At 38.7% G+C, this 26473-nt stretch overlaps 1 protein-coding gene and 1 pseudogene across 3 annotated transcripts in view; one reads left to right on the top strand and one right to left on the bottom strand.

Annotated features, from left to right (window-relative positions):
- The window catches only part of HSD17B12 (hydroxysteroid 17-beta dehydrogenase 12), a 173215-nt gene that overhangs the window by 61679 nt on the left and 85063 nt on the right, over nucleotides 1–26473 (top strand). For 2 of the 3 annotated variants that reach the window (XM_070473144.1, XM_070473143.1), the window contains exon 3: nucleotides 1458–1533. The exons of the other annotated variant lie outside the window; for it this stretch is intronic. In XM_070473144.1, the coding sequence (XP_070329245.1) occupies nucleotides 1458–1533 (76 nt within the window). The remainder of the gene's footprint in view (nucleotides 1–1457; nucleotides 1534–26473) is intronic. 3 annotated transcript variants of the gene reach the window in all.
- LOC139037209 (core histone macro-H2A.2 pseudogene) lies at nucleotides 10820–25837 on the bottom strand (annotated as a pseudogene).

The raw sequence follows: 26473 nt of genomic DNA, 5'->3' as shown, positions 1-26473 counted from the left end.
TCGTGACTGTGCGTGTGTGCTCAGTTGCTCACTTCCTCATGATTCGGTTCAAGTTAAATTTTTTTAGCAGAAATGCTGCACAGGTGTTAAACATTTTTTAGCAGGAATGTTACACAGGTGATACTGTATTCTTTTGAGTTAATCTTATCAGGAGCCACAAGAAGTCCATTCATTCCTTTATTGATTATGTTGAGATAAATCACTTATTAAGATGCTCTCTACCATAATTTTCTATTATAAAAGTACCTTTTCCCCCTTTGTAATTAATGAGGAATCTGTGGGATGATTCTTTGTATGCATACCTCATTTCTCAACAAACTTCCACCCCAGCATCTGTTGCTGATTTTTGCCTAAATTAGTTATCACTAGGGTAGGTTTAAAATGGTGATTTTTAAATAGTATCTTTCCTTTTACAATTATATTAGATGCCATTTTTCTATAGATAGGCTCTTTTTTTTGTTCTTCCTCTCCCCATTAATTAAAAAGAAAAAATAACTCTTGGTATATATTCGTGGGTTTTTTTATAGTGTTTTTATAAGAGATTAATTCAGCAAGTTATTACCAATCTTAATTATTTTTTTTTTAAAAATGTTCCATATCTTCTCATTTGCTATACCACTTTTTACTTAATAAAAGCTGACTTTAGGATTTAGGACTGGAAAATTAGTTTACTAAATCATTTATAGTTCAGAGCACATAATTTATTCTCATTTATATACTGTCTGTAGTAGTTCGCTAAAAATTCTGTGTATATCAGAGTTCTTTCCTCTGCTCCTATATTTATGGGTCTCTGGGGGTAGAAACCATGTTACTATAAATCTTATTCATTCTGTGCAGTACTTATACAGCACTGGGGAAGTACACAGAAGGGACTCCTCAGGAAATTCTTTATTAAGTCTTTTAACTAATAAGTCAATTAACTATCTTAGTTTGCCTTTGTAGTCCATAAAGTATAGTATTTAAATAAAAACTTTAAAATTGATTCTATTTATGAATTCCCAACATTATAACCGTAGCGTCCTTTGCTAGTTCTACAGTCTTCATATATCCAGTCTAAGACAAAAACTTTTAAAGCTAATTTTTAAATTAAAGAAGTAATATATACTTAGGAATAAAAACATTAAGTATGGACAGGTACAAAATAAAAGTCTTCCTTTTTCTAAAACCCATTGACTTTTTTTTTCCATTTATTTTTATTAGTTGGAGGCTAATTTATTTTACAAACCCATTGACTTTTATACACTAGCTTGACTGAGAAGGATAATTCTTTGGGGAATCTTTTTGTAAAGTCTTCATTTTGGTTTGCCCATTCATTACATTCAGGGGTATATTTGTTTTTTAACTTGAGTTATCATATGGGTCAGATTTTCTTAAAATGAGACTATATCTAATTTACATTTTAAAGTGAAACACACAAATGTGATTCAGCTCTTCAGTGTCTTCTTTTATTGTTTCAGTTAGCAAAGCGTGGAATGAAAATTGTTCTTATCAGCAGATCACAGGACAAACTGAACCAAGTTTCCAGTGAGATAAGTAAGTCCTCATATCACCCTTCCCCTTATAATCACAAAAGGAGTACAGGTAGTCTAACTTTAATGTTTTCAAGCAGACATCTAGCATTAATGTATTTATTTATGGTTCAGAAAGCTTCTTTTTTTTTTTTTTTTTGGCTGTTAATGGGGTGTTTCAAAGGTGGATCAGTTTTTTCAAATTAATATAGTACCATTATAAGTTGCTTAAAATGTATTTTACTGACTCATTTAGGTTCTTTTGTGAAGAATCAGATTCTCTGATTATGTTCTCCTTAAACATCTGCATTCCTTTTCTGTTGCTCCTTTTAAGTATTCTAACTTCTTTTTTTTTACTCTTTGACTTCAATGTCTGTGTTTACTGGCCATGCCATGTGGCATGTGGGATCTTAGTTCCCCAACCAGGATGGAACCTGCACCCCCTGCAGTGGAAGTAGAGTCTTCACCACTGGACCACCAGGGAAGTCCCTGACTTCATTGTCTTTAAATGTATGTCATACATGACTGAGGAAAAATGCAAAAGGACAGCATATATACATGTGAGAGAGAAACTACTTTGGACTTTTTTCTTAGACAGCTGTGCTTGAGACCTGAATTATAATATGGCAAAAACTCTTTTCAACTGACATCTCGTTAACCAACCAGATGGTTAAACCAGTGCTGTGCGTTTCCTGGGTAAAACGTGTTAACTCAGGTTCCTCCTACGCTGTTTGTGGCTCGTGAGCTTCTCAGTATGATGCTTGTGTACTTTTATTCCTGTGGTCTAATGGTTTACCTGTTAGCAGTCAGCTTTATTTGTTTTCAGACTTACTTACGCCAGGTGCATTTGTTACTAAGCATTCTGTACACTGATGAATTACTAGTGTAAAAGGGAGAAGACGATAACTAAGTTGAATGCTCTGAAAAAAAGTGAGAAAAGCAAGTACTTTTAGAAATTGGCTGTCAACTTAGGGGAAAACAAGAAAAATGCAAAGTATTGGGGAAAAAACGGTTTGGACTGTTTCATATGTTGAAGTTTTTGCCGCATTTTATAAGAACTGAAACTGCAATTACAGATAATGCGTTATGGGTGTGGGGGTGTTGTATATTTAAGACTGGAATTTCAGACAGCAGATCCAAATTCAGATAAAGACTTGGTCCCCTACACAGAGGATTGGTGAATGAATTATACTTACTCATGGTGTCAGTTTAAATGGTTATAATGTGTGCTTATCATTTTCTAGAATTCCTTGCTTTAACTGACTTCTCTGAGTATCCAGCTAAAAAACTGCCCTAATTCTTTCAGAAGAGAAAGGATTTCTACTGTATTTTTCTGTTTTCCCAGCTTTATTGAGATATAATTGACATATAACATTATATAAGTTTGTATATACCATATTATTAACATTGCTATCTACTACTAACATTTATATAGTATGTTGTGAGGTGTATATTTTGTTGTTATTTCTACTCAGACCATAACTGGTCCTGTTGGACAGATTACACATTGAGACACTTTAGGTGAAAAACAGATCTTTGTAATATAAAGTATATTAAAATTTTTTTAAAGCCCTGTTGAGGGCACAGATCTTTGCAAAAGTGAGATATGCAATAAGTCTTTGGTATTTAAGGATTTCAACTTTCAAAGTTTCAACTATGTAGATGCAACCTTGAAGGTCCAAGACATACAGTATCTTGCAGTTTTGCTGAGGTGTGAATTCGAATTAAGGAGTGCTCCTGTGACACTAAGCAGTCTGAGGTATTTACTTAATGTAGTAGATGATGTTAACATATTGCCTGGATCTTAGTACTGTTTCTTACTTAGTTACTAGTAGTTAAATGTGTGTAATAACTCTTACAGTGATAAAAACATTGTATGTTTGTGGGGGGTGTGTGTAAAACTGACTTGGTGAAAGCACTTAGTAGTTGCTAGAAATAAAGGTTCATAGACTGAAAATAGAAGCTTTTGATTAAATGGAACATTGAATTTTGAAATGTTGTACTATGAATGACTCCACCCCCTATTTGATACAGAAGCAAGAAAAGCTTCCTCGTGACACTCATAGCAAGTGCTCCAGGCTGTACAAAAATTGCCCCATGAATCAGAAGATACACTTTAATGGCATTTGAGAATTTTGTTAACTTGTGATATGAGGTGACACATGACTGTGGGCAGAAATGTGATTCTGGAAAAAGACAGGATCCTCTTCAAACATTTTTCATGCAGAAACAGATGGTGAAGGCACTAAAATGACCTTTATTATGAGGAAAAAAAAATTTTTAAGTTGTTGAAAATTTTGAAAAACATTTTTCTGGGCATAATATAAATTTGCTGGGAGAGGTGATATCAGCAAGCCAAGTCATCTGTTTTAGGCTGAAAAAAATAAATACACAGAGGCGATTTATAAGTTTGTACAAGTTTTCAACTCAGATGTAAATCATCTGTGAGGGGATCATGTTTTCCTGAATATATGTATTCTAGAAGAAGGAAGGACCAGAATTTAAAGTTGGCAAAGACAGACTGACTCTGTTTATGCCTTCAGCAAATCTTTATTGAATGCCTGTGTACCAGGTACTATGTTAGGCAGTCAAGATACAATAGTGAATAAGATATATGCAGTTGTCATTCTTGTGGAATGATATGTAAGTGGAGGACACAAAAAAAAAAATAGGAAAAAAAAATAAACAAAACCAAGAAAAGACAAATAATTGCAGTTTATAGTAAGTACCATGAAGGAAATAAATAAGGGGTTGGAGAAAGAAAATAGGGAGTTCTTATATTGCAACAGCACAGTGAGTTTAATGACTGGCAGACTAATAAAGGGCTACACTAGTGACCTCTTGCCTATATAATAAGCAAGTGGGTGCTTCAGCGAAGCATCTGCTGGGCCCTCTTGGGGTTGTGGTGGTGGACGGATTATGTGTGCAAATTGCCAGGATAGATCCACTCCAACATTTCTACTTTGTTAAACTTTTGGGTTCTTGACTCTATTATGCCATGAGAAGTTGTGGCCTCTGTAGCTCAGATGGTAAAGAATCTGTCCAAAGAGTTGGACACAACTGAGCGACAACACTACTACTACTACTATTTTATTAGCTGAGCTATCTAAAATCCTAAAAGATGATGCTGTTAAAGTGCTGCCCTCAGCATATCTGCAAATTTGGAAGACTCAGCAGTGGCCACAGGACTGGAAAAGGTCAGTTTTCAATGCAGTGCCAAAGAAGGTTTAAACTCCATATAATTGTGCTTATTTCACATGCTGACAAGGTAATGCTCAAATCCTTTAAGCTAGGCTTCAGCAGTCCATGAACCAAGAATTTCCAGATATATAAGCTGGGTTTCTAAGAGACAGAGGAACCAGAGATCAAATTGCCAACTTTCCTTGGATCATGGAGAAAGCAAGGGAGTTTCAGAAAAACATCTCCTTCTGCTTCATTGACTACACGAAAGCCTTTGACTGTGTGCATCACAACAAACTGTGGAATCTTCTTAATGAAATGGGACTATCGGACCACCTTACCTATTTTAGAAACCTGTATGCAGGACAAGAAGCAACAATTAGAACCTTACATGGTACAACTGACTGGTTCAAAACTGGGAGAGGAGTATGACAAGGCTGTATATTGTCACCCTGCTTATTTAACTTCTATGCAGAGCACATCATGCGAAATGCCAGGCTGGATGAATCACAAGCTGGAATCAAGATTGCTGGGAGAAATGTCAATAAACTCATATATGTAGATGATATCATTCTAAAGGCAGAAAGTAAAGAGGAACTAAAGAGGCTCTTGATGAGGGTGAAAGAGGAGAGTGAAAAAGCTGTCTTAAAACTCAACATTCAAAAAACTAAGATCACGGCATCAGGTCCCTTCACTTCATGGCAAATAGAAGGGGAAAAATTGGAAACAGTGACAGATTTTATTTTCTTGGACTCTAAAATCACTGCAGACAGTGACTGCAGCCTTGAAATTAAAAGATGCTTGCTGTTTGGGAGGAAAGCCATGACAAACTGAGACAGCATATTAAAAAGCAGAGATATCACTTTGCCAACAAAAATCCATATAGTCAAAGCTATGGTTTTCCCAATGGTCATGTACGGATGTGAGAGCTGGACCCTGCATGAGACAAGTGCTCGGGCCTGGTGCACTGGGAAGACCCAGAGGAATCGGGTGGAGAGGGAGGTGGGAGGGGGGATCGGGATGGGGAATACATGTAAATCCATGGCTGATTCATGTCAATGTATGACAAAAACCACTACAATATTGTAAAGTAGTTAGCCTCCAACTAATAAAAATAAATGGGGAAAAAAAAAAAAAAAGAATGCTGAGTGCCAAAGAACTGAAGCTTTAGAGTTGTGGTGTTGGAGAAGTCTCTTGAGGATTCTTTAGACAGCAAGATCAAACCAGTCAATCCTAAAGGAAATCATCCCTGCATATTCACTGGAAGGACTGATGCTGAAGCTGAAGCTCCATTACTTTGGCTACCTGATGCCAAGAGCTGACTAACTGGAAGAGAAGATTTGAGGGCAGGAAGAGAAGGGGCGACCAAGGATGAGATGATTGGATGGCATCACCAACTTGATGGACATGAGTTTGAGCAAACTCCAGGAGAGAGTGGAGGACAGAGGAGCCTGGCGTGCTGCAGCTCACATGATAGCAAAGAGTTGGATATAACTTAGCAACTGAACAACAACAGGAATCTTATTAAATGTGGACCATCATGGAGTCAAAGTTAACTCTTGGGGCTCTTTTCAGCTGTAGAAACTAACCTTTAAATCCTAAATCTTTCACAAATGATTCATGGCATTGATCCCTGGGTTGGGACAATCCCCTGGAGAAGGGAATGGCTACCCACTCCAGTGTTCTTGCCTGGGAAATCCCATGGACAGAGGAGCCTAGTGGGCTGTAGTCCATGGTGTTGAAAGAGTGGGACACAACTTAGCAAATAAACCACCACCAATGTGGTGTTATATTTTGTTTTCCTTAGTCTAATACTCATAGAATCTATTCACACCCAGATTTTTCCAGATCTCTACCAATACATTTTTCCAGATCTCTACCAATACATACCAGATCTATACCAATTGTATTAAAAAAAAAAACCTTGACAGTTATTGTTGTGTGTAAGTTATTACTTCATGGATTAGACTTTGTACTTGTGCTCCCAGAGAATTTCAGTATCTAACCCTGTTGGGGGTGGTGATAAGGGATGTTCTGGGTGGTGATAAGGCCTCCTCAGCTAGATCTTGAGTAGAAAAGGCATTCCGTTGCAAATGAATTACCCTTATATTTATGGTGAGGTTTTTACAGGATTTTCAAGCCAGGGAAAGCTAATCTCTTCAAAGACAAGAGAGCAAGCTATTTCTGTTTCCACTGGTAGGGCAGGCTCAGAGTAGCATTGCAGGGGCAGCGTGTGTATCAAGATTCTTTAGCCTCGACAGAGTCCACCCAGATACCCTCATCTCCAGTCTCAGGGTCTCACTCTTTCTCATTCTGCTTCACTTTCGTCCGTGAAACATGGTGCGTCTATGAAATTCAGCTTCTATTGTAATTCTGTAAATGATACACTCGAACCTGGGATGTTAGTGAAGTGAGCTCTGTGGCTATAAAACATAAAAGTTTTTACTGGAGTTGCCATAGAAATTCTCTGGATCCAGGTCATAAATGTGATCTTGAAATCTTGAAGACCCAAGCTTGTTATTTTCTTTCTGTTAGAGCCCCAGTGCATTCAGAAGAAGCCACATACTGCAGTCTTTATTTTTTATTGAAGTTATAGTTGATGGATGATATTGTATGTTAGAGGTATACTGTACAGTGATTTGCAGTTTTTAAAGGTTATGCTCAACTTATAGTTATTATAAAATGCTGTCGGTATTCTTCATGATGGACAATATTTCCTTGTAGCTTGTTTTATCTATAGTACTGTGTGTGCCTTTGTACCCTCCCGCTACATTGCCCCTCCCCGCTTCCGTCTCCCCACTGATAACCATTAGTTTGTTCCCTTTATCTGTCTTGCTCTTTTTTGTTATATTCACTAGTTTGTTGTATTTTTTAGGTTCCACATATAAATGATATCATATAGTATTTTCTCTCCCTGATTTATTTCACTTAGCATAATATCTTCCAAGTCCATGCATGTTGCTCCACGAAGCAGATTTTCATTATCTTTTATGGCTGAGTAGTGTTCGTGTGTGTGTGGGTTTGTGTGTACTCCCTGTTTGCCATTCATCTGTTGATAGACACTTAAGTTGCTTCTGTATCTTGGCAGTTGTAAATAATGCTATTGTGAACATTGGGGTACGTGTATATTTTCAAATTGATTTTTTTTCCTGATGTATACCCAGGAATGGAATTGCTGGGTCACAACGTAGTTCTGTTTTCAGAGTTTTGAGAATCCCCCGCTCTGTTTTCCACAGCGACTGTATCAGTTTACATCCCCACCAGTGTCCTAGGCGTGTTCCCTCCTCTCCACATCCTCACCCACGCTATGGTCTGTGTTCTTTTCGGCAGTCACCATTCTGACAGGTGTGGGATGATGTCTCCTTGTGGTTTTGATTTGCCTTTCCAGCCTTTGTCGTCATCATTTCTTCCACACTGAAGTGTCTGTGCAAGGAGCTGCTTGGGCTCTTAAGGCACTTCTTCGGTAGATACTTGAACGATGGGCAACCACCATTAATAGTGATGCTGCTGCGTGAAATCAAGCCAACGTGAAAGTCTCTTGAGGTCTGCATTTTGGTACCCAGCTCCATACAAGTCGGAGTCGAGTCAGGAGAGGGAAGTCGAAGCCAGTCTGTCTGACTAGGCTGCCGTGTCTCTCCATGCTCGTGCTCAGTCGTGTCCGGCTCTCGTGACCCCATGACTGTAGCCCACCAGGCTCCTCTGTCCGTGGGATTTCCCCGGCAGGAATACTGGAGTGGGCTGCCGTTTCCTCCTCCAGGAGTTCTTCCTGACCCAGGGATCGAACCTGTGTCTCCTGCATTTCCTGCGTTGCAGGTGGATTCTTTACCACTGAGCCATCGGGGAAGCCCTCTCCCGCTTTTAAACTCACTCCAGTGGGTAAGCTCATCCTTCTTTCTTCCCTGTCTCACTGGAGGAGAAGACGGAAAGGAGGAGACTGAAAAAGAAACCAAGTGGAGAGAAACAGGGCTCCTCTCACCGTCTAACTCTCTACTGTTATTATGTAAATTTGGGGATTCTGTGCCTTGAGATGTAATTGCTTGTGTACGTGGAGGATAGCCTACTCATCAAAGCTCTTCAGAAAAAACTTTAAAAGGATTATATATAATATTGTAAGGAACTAAATGTTTTGCCAGCAGTGGTTAAATGCTTTTCCAGGATTGACTGCTTGGATGAAATTACAGTTCTTTGTAAGGATACCTGTCACTTGTTGAATTAAGACAAGCTGAAAGTCATCACACATATAATAAGCTTATTTTATTATCATTGTTAGCCAGGATTATGAATATATTAAGTATTTTTTATTGATTTTGATTTGTCAAAGAAAAAAGACTCCTGGATAATTGTCAAACTCTGAGTTGAGTTGTGCTTTACTTGCAGTAAAGCACAGTGCAAGAGAGACTGGCTTTCAGAGCAACTTAATGGTTCACAGAATATAGAGAAGGAAATGTTAATAGTTCATATTATTATGTGGCAATCGATAATTCTCATTGCATACAACTTAATCAACTTTGATTTCAGAAACACACATTTCTGTCTTTGATTAAAGAAAGTGAAGTCACTCAGTTGTGTCTGACTCATGGCGACCCCATGGACTGTAGCTTGCCAGGCTTCTTCCGTTCATGAGACTTTCCAGGCAAAAATACTGGAATGGGTTGCCATTCCTTTCTCCAGGGGATCTTCCCAACCCAGGGATTGAACCTGGGTCTCCTGCATTGCAGGCAGACTCCTTACTGTCTGAGTCACCACAAATATGATGTCTCTTTTGTGTCACTTATGTCAGGATGAAAACCTTTAGGATGGCCCCAAAATTTCATGACTCTATTTCTTCAAATGTAAAGCTTTTAGAAAACTGACTGGTAAATAGTCAACAGAGGAATAGGTTAAGGTGAACAATATCAGTTTTACTTTTTTAGTCTTTACCTATGATCATATCTGTGCAGTTAAAGTGCAGATTTGACCCAGCATGTTGTACCCATGTTTTTTTGATGCACCATCAGTATTGTTAATATGTAGCTTTACTGTAGTTAGCTTTTCCATCTATCTAAGGAATATGAAACATTCTTGGACACATAAAGATCTTTTTGTTTTATCTTTAATAAGGCTAGAACCATAAGATTGTAGGAATAGAGTTAATCTCATGTATTCCCTAGAGTCATATCTCTTTTATCACTTCTGTGGTATCAAAAATATCTTAAGGGCCCTTTGAGTTCACCTATTTCAAGGTCATGAGCCATCAGGAACCAAAAAGACCATCCAGTATGCCTCTACTGATTTTGCCTATTTGTAAGATCATAATAGCTATGATCTTACCCCAAGTTCCCCAAATAACTTGGTGTTGTTGACCTTCAGAAAGTGACATTTGTGCTCCCCATAAGACTCCCTTTAAGTCATAGAGGAGGTACCAGGAAGCTTTACTGGGAGGTCTTTGAAGCTTTGTTTCCCCATATGTGAGTGTAATCCCTCCTTACTTGTGGGTTTGCTATGCCTAATTAAGTGAGATGTACTGTTAAATGAAACATTTCTGGCATGGTGATAGTTATAAATTTGGTTTAGTCTAATTTATATCCTGGTAGGAGAAAGGTAGATTCCTACTGAGCCTATGCAAATAATTACATCACCATGTAAAGTAAAAGGACTTGGGACTTCGCTAGTGGTCCAGTGACTGGGACTCCATCACGCTGCCAAGGCAGGGGACCTGGGATGGATCCCTCGTCAGGGAACTGGATCCTACATGCAGCAACTAGGGACCCATGTTCCACAATGAAGGTAGACGATTCCGCTTGTTGCAACCAAATAAATGTTGTTTTTTTTTTTTAAAAAAAAGAACTCAGTAAAGACATGTTATGTGATACTTGACCATTGTTCTGATTAGGTTTGCAGACAAGGCCAATGAGTCTGTGTTGTATTTTCTATATGATTTCCATATTTAAATTGACCTAACAATTACTAGTTTATATTCAAGTTACTATTGCCACATAACAAACTACCCAAACTTATCAGTGTAAAATAGCCATTTGAGATGCTTACAAATTTTGTGGGTCAGGAATTTTGGCAAGACTCAGGGAGCAATTCTTTTACCCATCAGAGCATTATTTTTTTTTTTTTTTTTTTTTTAAGAAAGACACTGGATCTTTTATTTTTTTTCTTTCATTTTCTTTAAAAAACAAAACAAAACAAAAAAAAGCCTGAAGCAAAATCTTTTTAAGAGTAGTTACAGATATTATAGGGTTAAAGGTGGGGGCACTAAGACAGAAAAGAAAAGCACCAGTGAGATGCCTTTCTAATTTTCTTCTCTCCCATCACTGAATACAGACAGCCAACAAAGCCCAAGTCACTTTTTTTCCCGCCCTCTTCCCTTGCAAAAAAAGGAGAAACAGAAGATTTTAAGAATTTTGAAAAGATTTTGTGTGTGTGTAAAAATCAATGCTATAAATCTAAACAAAGTCTTTTTTTTTTTTTTAAAGTTCTAAAACAACAGGAAGAAAACACATAGAAAGAAAACCCTGGTGGAGACCTGGTTAATTACGGACTGAGGCTCTTTCTTAACGAGAATATAAAATAATAGAAATGCAGAGGGCTCTTCCCGTGGGCAGGGCCTGCTCCTGCAGCTCCTGCTACCCGCTTCCCTTTCAGCTGCCCTCCGCTCCCCTGCCGTCACCCTTCCTCTCTCCTTGTAAAGATAAAACCCCGCTCCTGTGACTCTGATCCTCCTGACTCCCGTTGGTGAGTGTGGTGGCCGCCTGTGGGCGCAGGGTGGCTACTTGGCATCAAGCTTGGCCATCTCCTGTACGTAGATGCCGATGCTCTCGCTGTCGAAGAGGAGGAAGTAGACGTTCTTCAGCGAGGATGCGCTCGAGTCATCAAAGTGGGCTGAGATGGCTTTGAGGGTCACCTGGGCTGCCGTCTGTTTGGGGAAGCAGTTTCTGCCGCTGGGGAAGGGCGGGAACGCCACCGACTTCAGCTTCTTGTCCTCTGCTGCCGAGAGGCAATTTTTGATGGTCTCTTCAAGCTGTTCTTCACATTTGTCAGAGCCCCTACTGCGGGATGTGACAGTGAATGACAAATTTGGCTGCAAGTCCGCTCGACTGGCTGACGGCGGCTTCAGCTACTTCCAAAGGGCCCTGGGACTTGCGAAGCTCCTTTACTGTTTCCAAGAACTCCTTGCCCCCAGCCTTTTCCAAGGCCTTACCTATATCTTCCTTGAGGTCAATTTCGGCTGTGGTTGGGTGGACGATGCCCTCCACTCTCATGGAGCCAATATGGCTGATGTCACTCTGGGTCAAGGACAGCTTCTGCCCTAGAACAAGGCTCTTAGAAGACAGGATAGTGAATCCATCCCCTGGCCCGTCTTCAGAGGTGGAATTTGAAGTCCCTTCTTTATCGCTGTCCTTTGGTTTGGACTTTTTGGATGTCCGAGGTTTGGCAGCCTTTGATTTCTTTCCCCCCTTCTTTCCTGACGTGGCCTTCCTTCCTCTTTTCTCTGGGGGAGGGGAGAGGATAGTTTCTGACTTGCCTTTGGTCCCTCGCTTTTTGGCCAGCAGTTCAGGGTGGATTCTGGGCAGGACGCCTCCGCTGGCGATGGTCACTCCTTTTAGCAGCTGAAGAGAGACGTTGTGTGAGCTCAGACAGCAAAGAGCACGTTGGTTCTCCCCATCAGAGCATTATTGAGGTCACTCATAGATAACACAGTGGGTGGTTGCCTGGCCTGGAAGACCTGAGATGGCTTCTCACAGTTTGCTGCCATGGCAGGATGTGGCTGCAGACTAGCCACGGCTGGGACTGTTGACTTCAGTGCTTCCTTGTAGCCTCTCCAGTGTGTTCATCTCACGGTAGTTGCACTTCGTACGTGGTAGCTATCTTCCCCCAGAGTGCATGTCCTAAGAGAACGAGGCAGAAGCTGATGTCCTTTTGGTGACCTACTCTCGTAATTCATACGGTGTTACTTTTGATATGCTGTGTTGGTCAAAGCGATGATGGGCCGTCTCAGATTCAACTGAAGAGGAAAAGATACCACGTCTTGATGGGGGAGTGATGTGGTAACTTTGGAGAACATGTGGGAAGGGAGATTTTTTTTTTTTAAATAAAATCTTGATTTGGAAAATACAGTCTGCCACATTTTATAAGCTATATGAAGATTTCTCAGAGAATTTTTTTTTTTCTCCTGAATCCAGAGGGCTTGGTCAGAGTAATATAGCATTCAAAGAGTGTTTCATTTCAGTATGCCCAAGTATAGTCAGACACCATGAGAATTAGTGAGAAAGGGAGAAAGAGGTTTTGTCAAAACCAATTAAATTTCCCTCATGGGTTCCATTCAGTCTTGCAAAATTAATTCTTTTTCCGTTGGATCTTGGGTTAGCAGCCTGGTTTTACAAGGTGTCTGATTTTCGAATAAAAGAGTCTTATAAATACTGACTTAGGCCCCTGGTACTGGTGGTACTGTTGGGTTACACGGGACAGGAAGCCTGACCCATGAGTCCATAATAGTCGAGGGTACTAATATAGGCCTTTATCAAGGCTTTATTGTTTGAATGTTTCATCCTAGAGACCCAGTTTTCTCACCTCCAGCCTATGGCCTGGCCTTTCAGCATCTTTGAAGGAAAAGTAGAAACCACCTGTTAATAAGACTGATGGTCTCTGGTTAATTTATTACAGCAGTTAGCAGCGTCTGAATGGAATCCCCTACTGGAGTATAATATACAGCCACTTAATGGTTCAGTCAGTGATTATCCCGAGGGCATGAGCCTTATGATGAACACTAAAGGCACTGATAAATAGATCTCCAGGGACCTTTATATAGTGTGTTTTAAACCTGCCACCAACTCACAAGAGTATTTAACATTTAGAAATCATATTGTTTGCATGTTGTGCCAGTCCTCTTCACAAGATCTTGAATGTGTTCTGTCCAAGTGTTGAGCCACACTCATTATTAGTTACTTCATGGATCTGCCCATTTTATGGGTTTGGTAAACAGGGCAACTCTTACTTAGAGTTAAGCTAAGTTAAAGATACGGAGTATACACTGACATACCTAGTTCTTCCTCATGGCCCCCTTGCTCAATAGTGCTGCCCAGTGGCTATCTGGGAAACACCAGCGATGGTTTGGATATAATATATATCTTAAATAATTCTATTATTTTTAATTTGAGGCTTATGTTTACACAGGCAGTTATCATAAAGAGTTGCCAGGAGACTAGTGATTACAGCAAAATATAAGCAGAAGTCATAGGTGCCCAAGACAAGAAATGATTATTGTCCTGGTTTGGAGGGACAGTAGTTCAAATAAAGCATAGCTGCAAGAAATAGTAATTATTATGAAATCTGGCTTTCTCAGAAGCAAGAAACTTTTGTTAAAAGAATGTTTCAAGGGCACAAGAAAAGTCAGCACAGAAACTCAAAAAGTTAACTGGTTGTTCGGAAGTGAGAGTGTTCTGAGTAGATAAGGAACCTGGCCAGGTTAGGAACTGGAGGCACAGAATAGCTTGTTTTTAGAGTCTTCTTATTAAGAGAAGATTATATTATCAAAGGTCAAGTTTCTTTGCAACAACTGGTTTCTAATGGCTTAATTCATAAGCTTTCTTTGTAGACTTTACTATATTTTATAAGCCCATTTATATATAGGTATGTGTGTCTATACATATATATCTAGATGACAAATTAACACTTTTACCTGTAACTTAGAATGTATTAACTGTATTCTCTTAGTATTAAATGATTCACATAACCACACTGAACTTAATATCCTAATTAGAGTTTTCTTTAGGAATTTTAGTATTCAGAAATCGGCCAGTTAACCAAACATTCCTCATTATTTAAATCACCATGATACTACTATAGTATCTTAAGGCCAATTAAGAGTTTTAGAGGTTTATTTCCAATGACATTACAGAGCAATACAATCATTTTTGACACCAGATTTGTCAGAGATGGCTTTTAAAAGTTTTACCCAGGAGACAGGAAGAGTGATTAAGATAAGATGATTTGCAGCATTGTCTGTAATTTAGAAGAGCTAATAACCCTTTAATAAAGACATCAATTTTCATGACTTTAAATTGTATGTGTGGAAACAGTGATAATGCTTCTAACTAGTAAAACCTGGGTAGAAAATTTAAAAGCTAAAAGAATGAAATGTTACAGTGCTTTATTTTTTGTATTGTAATATGATCAGAAAGAAGACATATTTAAAAAACCAGTTTTAATTTGGTCAAGTATTTACCTTAATTAGAGGTTTATGGAGAAGTTGGGTTCTTACCAATTATTAAAAATATTTCAAAAGTTCATATTAGTATAATTATAAGTAACTATTAGTTGCTAGTCGAATGTCTGTTTGACTTTTTAAACTGTCACTGCTTGAGCTGATCATTTCTTTCAGAATGATTTTTCTGAAATCATCAGCATATGTAAAGTATTAGAAGTTTTGTCCTTGTTTGTTAATTTTTGAGTTTTCACAGATTTAAGTGAGCACTTATTAGTCAGAAAAGAATAGGTGTTTTGAGATTTAAAACAGTTGCTTGACAGTATTGTTCTTTGCACTGAAATCTACTGTGTCCAACTTTATTTTGATTACTGTTAGCATGATATATCCTTTTCTGTCTTTATTGTTAGTCTATATGCACTTTAGCATAGATTTAGTCTTGTTTTTTATCCCATTTGATGATTTCTGCTGTTTAATTGGTTTTTTCAGGCCATTAACATTTAATGTTATTGTTGAGGTAATTGAATTGAAATTTACCACTTATTTCTTTGAATTTTTCCCATATGTTCATTTGCTTTTTTGTAATTATTTTCCCTGCCTGCTTTTGGATTAATAGCCTGGTTTTTATTATTGCATATCATTTTCTTCCTTAGCTTATTGATTGTACATCTTTTTCTGTTTGTTTTTAGTGACTGCTTTTGATTTTGCAGGGTACATTAACTTACCACTGTCCTACTTCATGTGTAGCATATGAACTTGAGGATCCTGTGCTTCCCTTTCATACGTTCTGTTCCTCTATGTGTTATAGGCTGTGTAACATAGTACTTTTGCCTTAGTATTTTAAAGAGAATTAAATTTATTTTTAAAGTATTTTATATTTACACACATATTGTCATTCCTGATGCTCTTCATCCCTTCATGTAAATAGATTTCAATCGGGATTTTTTTCTTTTTTTCTGTTTGAAAGATGTCCTTTAACATTCTCTTGTAGTGTTGGTTTGCTGGTGACATTCTTTTTGTGTATCTGACAAAAAAACTTTTACTTTTGAAATATATTTTTCCTGGGTATAAAATTTTAAGTTGACTGATTCTTCCCACCCCTGCCCCCCCCCCCAGTACTTTTTTCCCCCCACCAGAAACTATTTGTTTCACTGTTTGCAGTGTTTCTGACAAGAAGCCTGCTGCCATTCTTTTGGCCACTAGTTCATCAGATATTCTTTCTGTGCCTCACTCTTTTCCTAGGACTTCAGTTATAGTGTATTAAACTGACTGAAGCTGTCCCTCAGCTCACCAACAGTGCGCTCTTTCATCTTTTTTTCAAACTCTTTTCTCTCTGTATTTCATTTTGGATGGTGTCTCTTGCTATATCTTTACATTTACTAACCTTTCTTCTACAGTGTCTAATCTGCTGTTAATCCTGTTAGTGCATTTTTTTTTAATCCAGAAATTGTGTTTTTCCTCTCTATATAAAAATTTAGATCTTTTTAAATATCTTCCTTATCTCTTTTTAAAATACTCACCCTCCAGTTTCTAGAGCGTAAAGAATACAGCGTGCTCTCCCTCTCTTGAGAGAGAACAGCACTGGTTTGAACTGCTCAGTGTGCTGCATGATCTATGGATGCACATGTGCAGACGTGGAGTGCTGCCTGTAAGCTTACATGTTGATTTTCAACTGCGCAGGGGGGTCAGTGCCCTGATTTCCGAGTTGTTGAAGGATCCATTACATATGTATATATCTTTCTTACTGTTGTTCTCACTCACTTTTACTCTTCACTCTGCTAATTCTACAGACTGTGTTTCTCAAGTGCTCAAGTCTGTTCCCCAGCTCAGGGGACACCACTGGTATCTATGCAAGTTCTCTCTTCATTCCAGTCCAGGAAGCCTAAGCGGGCAGTAAGCTAGGGCAACCATAAGGGTCACCTTATTTATTTCCCTTTTATTAGGTATTCCTCTCCTGAACAGCCTACTGTCCAGTGTCTAAAAACTGTTGTTTCGTATATTTTATCATTTTTTTTTTCAAGTGGTGGAGTAAATCTGGTTTTTGTTAAACCATCATGGCTATAAGCAGAAGATCCCCTCCCCATTTCCCCATTACCATTATAGATTTTCTGGTAAGCATAATTACTGTCTTTGCAGGTGTCTATAAATGTTTGGTCTGTATTAAACTTTGAAGAGAAAAAAGGACTCTGTGCTTTTGCAAATGTTTGCACGGGGCTTGGCATGACTTAAGGGGGTGAAATGTGTCCACTTAGCAAGTATTGTTTTGTTGGCTGAAGAGTCATTATGAAACCTCATCATATTCTTAATATCGCACAGAAAGATGCTTTTGACATTTAGCTGACGTTCCAACTATGGCACAAGTGTTTTTCTAAGCTAATGCAGGATCATGTTCTAAAGCTGTCCAACTGAACAATTTCACCAAATGTAGCTGATTTCAACTTCATTACTGTTTGTTACCAATCGTTTACTCCAGCAGAGAGCAACATCTGTAATATGGGTGGATATTTTGTTAGAAATGTAGCGTACCTACCAATTAGTTGGCTCTGCCAAATTAGCATGTGTTGGTCTGCATCTCCAATTAAGGCAGCTGCTTGAATTTCGCTGTTCTGCAGCTGGCACCAGGCGTGTGGGAGTGTGCAGCACCATGGCCAGACACTAGCTATACCTCTTAATTAAAATATTTGCTTATGTTTGTGTGATTTCTTTAAAACAGTAAGTGGTCTTTCGAATTATGTTATTGATGGTTCCATGACTTTTGTATGAAACAGTTTTCTTGGTTAAGGAAATGTGGGACCAAGGTGTTCTGAAATGGCTCCCATTTAAATAGATAATTGGTGTTTCTCCTCCCACTTCTAAATTGTTAGTTGTTGTTTTAAGTGGATAATTGTAATTTGGGGTACAGCCTTCAGCTTTAATAAAAGAATTTGTAGAAAGGCATATTCTTTAAAACAAAAAGTTCAGTGGTCTTACATAGGGATTGCTTTCTTTTTCATCACAGAGAGAAATTATTTTTGAAAGCTTTATGGAAAAGTTTAATTTTATCTTGATTTTTCTGGCAAGTGAAGTTCTATGTTTTCTTGTCAATTATCTACTGTTTTAATAATCTCTTTATACCATCAGTTATTAAATGTATAATTTATGTTACATGCTGATCTTTAAAATAACTACAAATGAAATTTAGATAATCTACTGCTGTATCTAATACTAGAATCAAGAGAGAAGATGAGTCCATTAAAACTGACAGGAAATTTCATAAATTTTGAATTACTTATTCCTTTGTTATTAAAAAACAATAGAATTAATATTTTGTAACATCAGTCTACTAGTAATAGAATATTGATATAGAGTCAGCTTTTGTTATGCATTCATTCTGTTTAATGCTGTAGAGATGTATGAGATCTAAAATGCAGTCACTTTTCAGTAACTGATTAAAATATTAAGCCACAAATGTAAACATATTCACTTTTGTGGAATACACAGAATCATGTTTAGGTATGTGTAGTTTGAAAAGGGCACTATTTTAAAAGGGCATCTCTGTTTAGGAACCACTGATGGATTAAAACCCTCATTTTATTAATATGGAAACCCAAGTCTGAGAAGCCAGGTCATAACTAGTTAATGGCAGAGGTAGACAGGGTTCGGATCTTTGGCCTCTTGTGCTGTGTTTTCCATTACCCCCACGCTCTTAAATATACTTTGAATGGTGTGGCTGATAACTGAATGATAACCTTTGGGGAGGCACATTTCAAAAACTTATTGCCAGAGTAACCTAGCATCAAGAGAACAAAGAACAGGCTAAGCTAGATTTGCATTATGACTGTTTTTGAATGCAGTTGCCTATTACATTTATTATCATTGGATCATTTAAAGGATGTGTGAGCATTTTGATTGAATGGATGTATTCTTTCTCTTTGAGATAAAGCCACCTATATAAAGCCATAAAGGAGGACTTTGAATTGGTAAAACCCTAACAGAACTATATAAAACTGTTGATATTAAAATAAGCTTTGAGTAAAAGCAAATATTCTTCTAGTAATATTTGAGATATTTCCTGAATAAGTAGTGAAATAAACATTCATAATTGATTCTTAGAACCATCATGAGGACAGCCTGTAAGCTTACCCAAGGCCACATAGTAGGCAGTGTGAATTTTAATTACAGACCAACTAACTGCAGGTCTTGTTCTCTTTCCACTCCTAGGTGACACTTCTCATTATTCGCCCCTTTTCCCCAAGTTATCCTTTATGGTATTAATATAGATTCTCAAGGTGTCTTGAGTATAGAGAGAATCCATGTTTTGGACTTCCATTTCTGAGTGGCATGGAAGATTCTAGAAGGCCATTATTCCTCCTTTGTGTGTCTAGTCGTGATCTGTGGTGTTGGATATTGGACTTGCAGGAGGATAGGGGGCACCCTCATGGGTGGGACCCCAGCTTTCCTTCTGCTTCAGTGTCGGCCACTCTTTGATCGGTTTTGTACATGGGAGTTGTGTGGACTTTTGATAAAAGGTCCTGTTGAAAGTGAAGTTTGGAAACCATTGCTGAAAAAATCAGTGCTTGTCACTTAATTACATAAATCTTAATTTATGTCTTTGAGAATCCAAATGCTTTGTTCACCCTAGGCCCAGCCTTCCTGTAGAGCAGCTGTCAGCTGGAGTTGTGGCCTTCTTGGCCTTTGGGTGGGGACTGTCCTGTCAAGTGCATCCCATCCCCTCTGCACTCACACAGTGCCTGCGTATGTACTTTACCAAGCCCTCTTCACACAGTTGGGAGATGTGCTTGGTCCCTGAGGACGTGTGAGTTTGCAGCCTCTATTATCCTTGCCAGTCTTTCTAAGCAGCACATCTAGAGAGAAATTCTGTTTCATTTGCAGGGTGTGGTAGAACATTTGTATCACTTGGATATGCCTTATCTTCAAAAAAATATACCTCTGGTATGGTATAGGTACACTTTTATAAGTATTCTTAGGGCTTCCCCTGTGACTAGGTGGTAAAGAATCTGCCTGCACTGCAGGAGACCCAGGCTTGATCCCTGGATTGGGAAGATCCCCTGGAGAAGGAAATGGCAACCCACTCCACTCTTCTTGCCTGGAGAATCCCATGGACAGAGGAGCCTTGCAGCCTACAGTTCATGGGGTCGCAAAGAGCCAGGCACGACCAAGAGACTAACACTATCACTTTCACATAGGTACACTTTATAAACATTCATTAATTTTGCTTTTGTCTTGTAACAGAAAAGTGAAAGTGAAAGTCACTCAGTCGTGTCTGACTGTTTGCGACCCCATGGACTATACAGTTCATGGAATTCTCCAGGCCAGAATACTGGAGTGGGTAGCCTTTCCTTTCTCCAGGGGATCTTCCCAACCCAGGAATCTAACCCAGGTCTCCCGCATTGCAGGTGGATTCTTTACCAGCTGAGCCACAAGGGAAGCCTTGTCACAGAAACATACCTATAAATATTAATACTGAAAACAAATATAAACTTAGGATAGAGAAAAAATAGTAAAAATACTCATGTACAGGTTAGTGAGTAGACACAAAGTTGAGGGAGCCATATGCTCCCTCCCAATTATTACTGTCTCTTTCCTCCCCCAAAGTAGCCACTGTCTTAATTTCTAATATTATCATTTAGCTTTGACTTCTTTAGACTTTCTATACATTGCATAATACAGTGTGCATTTTTTTGATTTTTGGCTTCTTCAACTCAGCATTATGCTTGTGAGTTTTGTCTGTGTTTTTAAATGTAGCTGTAGTTCATTTATTTTCATTCCTTTGTGAATATACCACAGTTTAGTTGTCTGTTCCACTGGTGATGGGCATTTGGGTTGTTCCTATCAGTGATGTTACCGGGAACAATCCTGTGTATGCCTTTTGGAGCACATGTGCATGTGTGTGCATTTCTTTTGGATCTATAGTATGAGTGGACTCATATTCTTCGTAGCTTCTTTGGCATACACATAGCACTGCTCTCTCTTTCAAAGTCTTTGATAAAGAGATATCAAGTACATTTCTTAAGATCACATTTCAAATGTTATACATTAGCAGATTCAGAATTGGCACCTAAGACCTTAATTCCTCCTGTGCCATTTTCAAAACAAAACACAACAAAGTAAAAAAGTTAAAAACATCTAATGAGACTGCAAGCTGCCTCTTTATTTTTATGTCTTAATTTGTAGTAGTTTTTATGAATTTATATATGTAATTTATATGTATTATATATACATATATATATTGCTGAACATCTAATCTTTTTACTGAACTGCTTTAAAATTTTTCAGACTTAACAAAGATTTTATAAGTTGGTTCACCTGACAGTTTTCTTTCGCTTGGCATGGCTTCAAGCGGTCAGAAATTGTAGTGAGGAGACTTAAAGTACACTTTAAAGATCACGTTAATGGTAATGGAGCCTGAATATGGTTTCCCATTTACTGCGTTAAATGGGAAATAGTGTAAGCTCCCCTATTGCACCCCACCCGTTTTCTCTTAAAAGTTCATTCTTAAAAATGTTATAGAACAGATACGTGTACTCAATAAGTTCACATGGCCCTTCCTAAGCAAATCATTTATTAAAATATGTTTTGGCTTTCCCTCCTTTCCATCACCCTTTCACACAGTTAAAATATTATTAATTGAATTTTCTCTTGGTGTAACTACAAGATGAGTTTTGCACGAAGGGCTTAATGTTACTTAAATCATTGTTTTACACCACAGCATTGCCTCTGGGACTTTTACACAATGCAGCTGCTTCTGGTAGGTGAAGGAAATCAAGCCCTACTGCACAGATATTGATATGTTTTTAAAAGCAAGTAAAATAGCCAGTGTACTAGCTTTGACCCAGTGCTAAGTCACTTCAGCCGTGTCCAACTTTTTGTGACCCTATGGACTGTAGTCCGCCAGTCCCTCTGTCCATGGGAGTCTCCAGGCAACAATACTGGAGTGTGAGCCACTGTTTCCTTCTGGGTCACATTTCCTTCTCCAGGTGTGATCCAGTGTGAATGAAGAATAAATCCATAGGAGTGGTTACTTTTTCTTGAGGAGAACAGTGCATCGTGGGAATACAGGCTGTTTGTAAATCTTTTTTTGTGAATGGGTTTTAGGTTGTCAGATGCTTGTTTGAGCCTTTTTGAAGATGTTTAGAAAAATTAAAAAATATTTTATGGAGAAGATTTTATCTTACTAGATTTGAAAATATTTTGTAGTTTGTTTTAAAAAATAAGCTTTATTCTTTAGAGATGATTTTCGGTTCACAGCAAAATTGAGGGGAAGGTACAGAGATTTCCTGTGTACACAGAGCTTCCCATGCTATCAAAATCCTGCACCAGAGTATTAGCATTCATTACAGCTGATGAACCTGGGTGTTAACACACCATTATAACCCAAAATCTGTAGTGCAGGGTAAATTTTTCATACTCTTGGAAGGAATATATTTAAATCTCAAGTTTGTTTTTGTTGTATACTGCTACAAAATGTGTCTTAGATGTCTCTGTTTGGATTCCTTGGCTTATATTCTTTTGGCTTAAAAAAAAAAAATGGCATGGAAAGTAAAATTTTTGCTTTCCACCCGTTAACTTTTTTAAGTTTATTTTTGTTTTCAAAAAATATATTTTACTACATGCCTATCTTTTCTGTGTCTATATTGTTCACTGGACCTAAACTGAAAGGGATGAGTTTAGGTCCCAGGTTAGAAATGCATATGCTTCTAGAGACCAGGCAGGTAATGAAAATGAATCACCTGGGCTAGAATGAGACAAGAAGGAGTGGTCCGGTCTGGGGAGCCAGAGAGCTCTCGCACTGTGTAAAGATGTTGGCTCTTACCACGTGTTACTATGTGGCAGTTCAAGCCTAAGGATGCCGCTGTTTCTAGTTATTTAAGAATGATTGTAAAAAGAAACCAAGATGTCTTAAGTAAAACTTTGCAATTTGACATCAACTTAACTCGTTGGGGCCAGATAAAATTGAGGAGGCCCCAACAATCTACAGGCAAGTATTTTATTTCCTTTTATCAAAGTATTAGTGGCCATTCAGGTATGGCCTAATCAAATCGCTTATGATTACACAGCGAGGGTGACAAATAGATTCAAGGGATTAGATACAGTAGACAGAATGCCTGAAGAACTATGGACAGAGGTATAGCATTGTTAATAGGAGGCAGTGACCAAAACCATCCTGAAGAAAAAGAAATTCAACAAGACACAGTGGTTGTCTGAAGAGACTTTACAAATAGCTGAGGAAAGAAGGGAAGTGAAAAGCAAGGGAGAAAGGGAAAGATACACCCAACAGAACGCAGAGTTCCAGAGAATAGCAAGGAGAGATTAAAAAGGCCTTCAGTGAACAGTGCAAAGAAATAGAGGAAAACAATAGGATGGGAAAGACTAGAGATCTCTTCAAGAAGATTGGCGATTCCAAGGGAACATTTCATGCAAGGATGGGCACGACAAAGGACAGAAATGGTAAGGACCTAACAGAAGCAGAAGAGATTAGGAAAAGGTGGTAAGACTATGCAGAAGAAGTATACAGAAAAGGTGTTAATGACCTGGATAACCACAATGGGGTGGTCACTCCCTAGAGCTGGGCATCCAGGAGTTTGAAGTCAAGTGGGCCTTAGGAAGCATTACTACAAACAAAGCTAGTGGAAGGGATGGAATTCTAGCTGAATTACTTAAAATCTTAAAAGATGATGCTGTTAAAGTGCTGCACTCAGTAGGTCAGCAAATTTGGAAAACTCAACAGTGGCCACTGGACTGTAAAGGTCAGTTTACATTCCAATCCCAAATAAGGGCCATGCCAAACAATGTTCAAACTATCGTATAATTGCACTCATTTCACATGCTAGGAAGGTTGTGCTCAAAATTCTGCAAGCTAGACGTTAACAGTGCGTGAACTGAAACCTTCCAGACTTACAAGCTGGATTTAGAAAAGGCAGAGGAACCAGACATCAAATTGCCAACATAGTTGGATCACACAGAAAGCAAGGGAATTTCAGAAAAACATCTACTTCTGCTTCATTGACTATGAGAAAGCCTTTACTTTGTGGATCACAACAAATTGGAAAACTCTTAAAGATATGGGAATACCAGACCACCTTACCTGTCTCCTGAGAAACCTGTATGGGGGTCAGGAAGCAACAGTTAGATCCTTACATGGAACAACTGGTTCAAAATTGGGAAAGGGTTATGACAAAGCCGTATATTGTCATCTCTTTTTATTTAACTTATATGCAGAGTACATCATGTGAAATGCTGGGCTGGATGAGTCACAAGTTGGAATCAAAACTGCTGGTGAAAATATCAACAATCTCAGATATGCAGATGGTACTATTCTAATGGTGAAAGCAAAGAGGAACTAGAGAGTCTCTTGACAGTGAAGGAGGAGAGTGAAAAAGTTGGCTTAAAACTCAACATTGAAAAAAACTAAGATCATGGCATCTGGTCCCATCACTTCATGGCAAATAGAAGGGGAAACAGTGGAAGCACTAACAGATTTTCTTTTCTTGGGTTCCAAAATCGCTGTGAATGCTGACTGCAGCCATGAAATTAGAAGACGCTTACTTCTTGGAGGGAAAGCTGTGACAAACCTAGACAGTGTATTAAAAAGCAGAGACATCACTTTGCTGACAAAGATCTGTATAATCAAAGTTAAGGTTTTTCCTGTAGTCTTGTATGGATGTGAGAGTTGGACCATAAAAATTCAGCTGAGGACTGAAGAATTGTTCCTTTTGAATTGTGGTGTTGGAGACTTTGGAGAGTCCCTTAAACTGCAAGGAGATCAAACCAATCAATCCTAAGGGAAATCAACCCTGAATATTTGTTGGAAAGACTGATGCTTGAAGCTGAAGCTCCTATACTTTGGCCACCTGATGCCAAGGGCCAGCTCACTGGAAAAGAGTCTGGTGCTGGAAAAGACCGAAGGCAAAAGGAGAAGGGGATGACAGAAAATGAGATGGTTGGATGGCATTACCGACTCAGTGGACGTGAGTTTGAGCAAAGTCCGGGAGACAGTGAAGGACAGAGAAGCCTGGCATGCTGCTTGTCCATGGGGTCGCAAAAGTTGGACACGATTTAGCAGCAACAACAACACCAACAATTATTTCTCTGATCATTAAATGTGCTGGGGATTATTCTCAGAGCTTTGTAGAAATCAGCTCATTGAATCAAGCAACACTGGGGTTGGTACTTTTGTTATCCCCATTTGAAAGGTGATATAAATCAGGTACAGAGGGGTGACTGTCTGTGATAAGCAGAGTTTAAGATGCTCCTAAAGATTCAGGCACCACAGTGCACAGAACCCATAGAATCCCTTCCCCTTGAGTGTAGGCGGGGCATCTTGTAGCTAGGTTACATTTTATGGCGGATGTGAAGGGAATTAGCAGATGCTAATAAGGCTCTCATCAGCTGACTCTGAGCTCTTCTAAAGGGAGATTACCTTTGATGTGCCTGACCTCATTAGGTGAGCTCTTTCCAAGCTGGCTCAAGCCTTCCCGGGGTGAAGAGATTTGAAGCAGCAGAATTATCCTTGTGGCCTTGAAGAAGCAAACTGCCTTGTTATGGGGAGGACCGTGTGACAGGGAATGCCAAGTGGCCTCTAGGACCAGAGAGGCTGTTTTACAACGGCAAGGAGCGGTGTTCTGTCCAACAGCCAGTGAGCTTGAAAGCAGAGCCCGAGCCTCAGGTGAGATCACAGACTTCTGAGACTCTGAGCAGAGGACCCAGCTATACCATGCCTAGATTCTTCACCTGCAGAATCTGGGGGCTCATGAATGCCTGTTGTTCTAAACAGACAAGTTTGTGGTCGTTTAATGTGCACCAATAGGGAGCTTGTATCTGTTCTCCATTTCACGCTGCTGAGGTCACACTGCAGATCTGGGGTGTGGATCCCGGCTGTGCAGGCACAGAGTACACCACCCCGTGTCACGAACGATCCTAAGAATGTATTTTTTAAAGCCTCCACTCTGTCCTTCATGGCCGCAAGGTGTATATTCTACTATGATGTTTCATAAATCCACTTTTTTGGGCAACTCAGGAACTTATTACTTTAAGTTCTCTTTTTATCCCCCCCCAAATTAAGAAGCTGTATAAATATATACATATAACATTTATTTATACATGGAAATATTCTTACATAATATATTCAAATCTGTTTTTATTAAAAAGCAGTATTTTTTTCTGTATTGTGAACTAGTGTTAATGTTTCCTTTCTAATCTCTTTGGTATGATATTGTAAAAAATGTGCATTTCAGGGTATGCAGATAAAGTATTTGCTGAAATCCCTTTGAGGTGTTGTAGAAAGTTTATTTTCATTGATTCAAATTTTTAAAAGATGATGGAGTATTTTACAACTTGTAATTGAATTAATGACATTCATCCTGAACTTTCTGACCTTCAGAACTTACAGTCTATCTTATATTTTAAAATTGTGAAGTGGAACTGATCATTTTTTACTTCACTTGCATGTACTTTTAAATATGTGAAACTTGCCCAAAGTAGTGCAAAGGACATGGTGTGGAGTATAATCTTCTGTGTGGGCAATAAAAACTCATCGGTTATTATTATAGGTATTAATGATTAATGAATCTTAATTATTTCGGGCTATCAAGGT

This window comes from Odocoileus virginianus, chromosome 10 (genome assembly GCF_023699985.2).
Source record: "Odocoileus virginianus isolate 20LAN1187 ecotype Illinois chromosome 10, Ovbor_1.2, whole genome shotgun sequence".
NCBI lineage: Eukaryota > Metazoa > Chordata > Mammalia > Artiodactyla > Cervidae > Odocoileus > Odocoileus virginianus.
The sequence above is the reverse complement of the archived record's forward strand: the minus strand, read 5'-3'. Positions and strand labels throughout refer to the sequence as shown.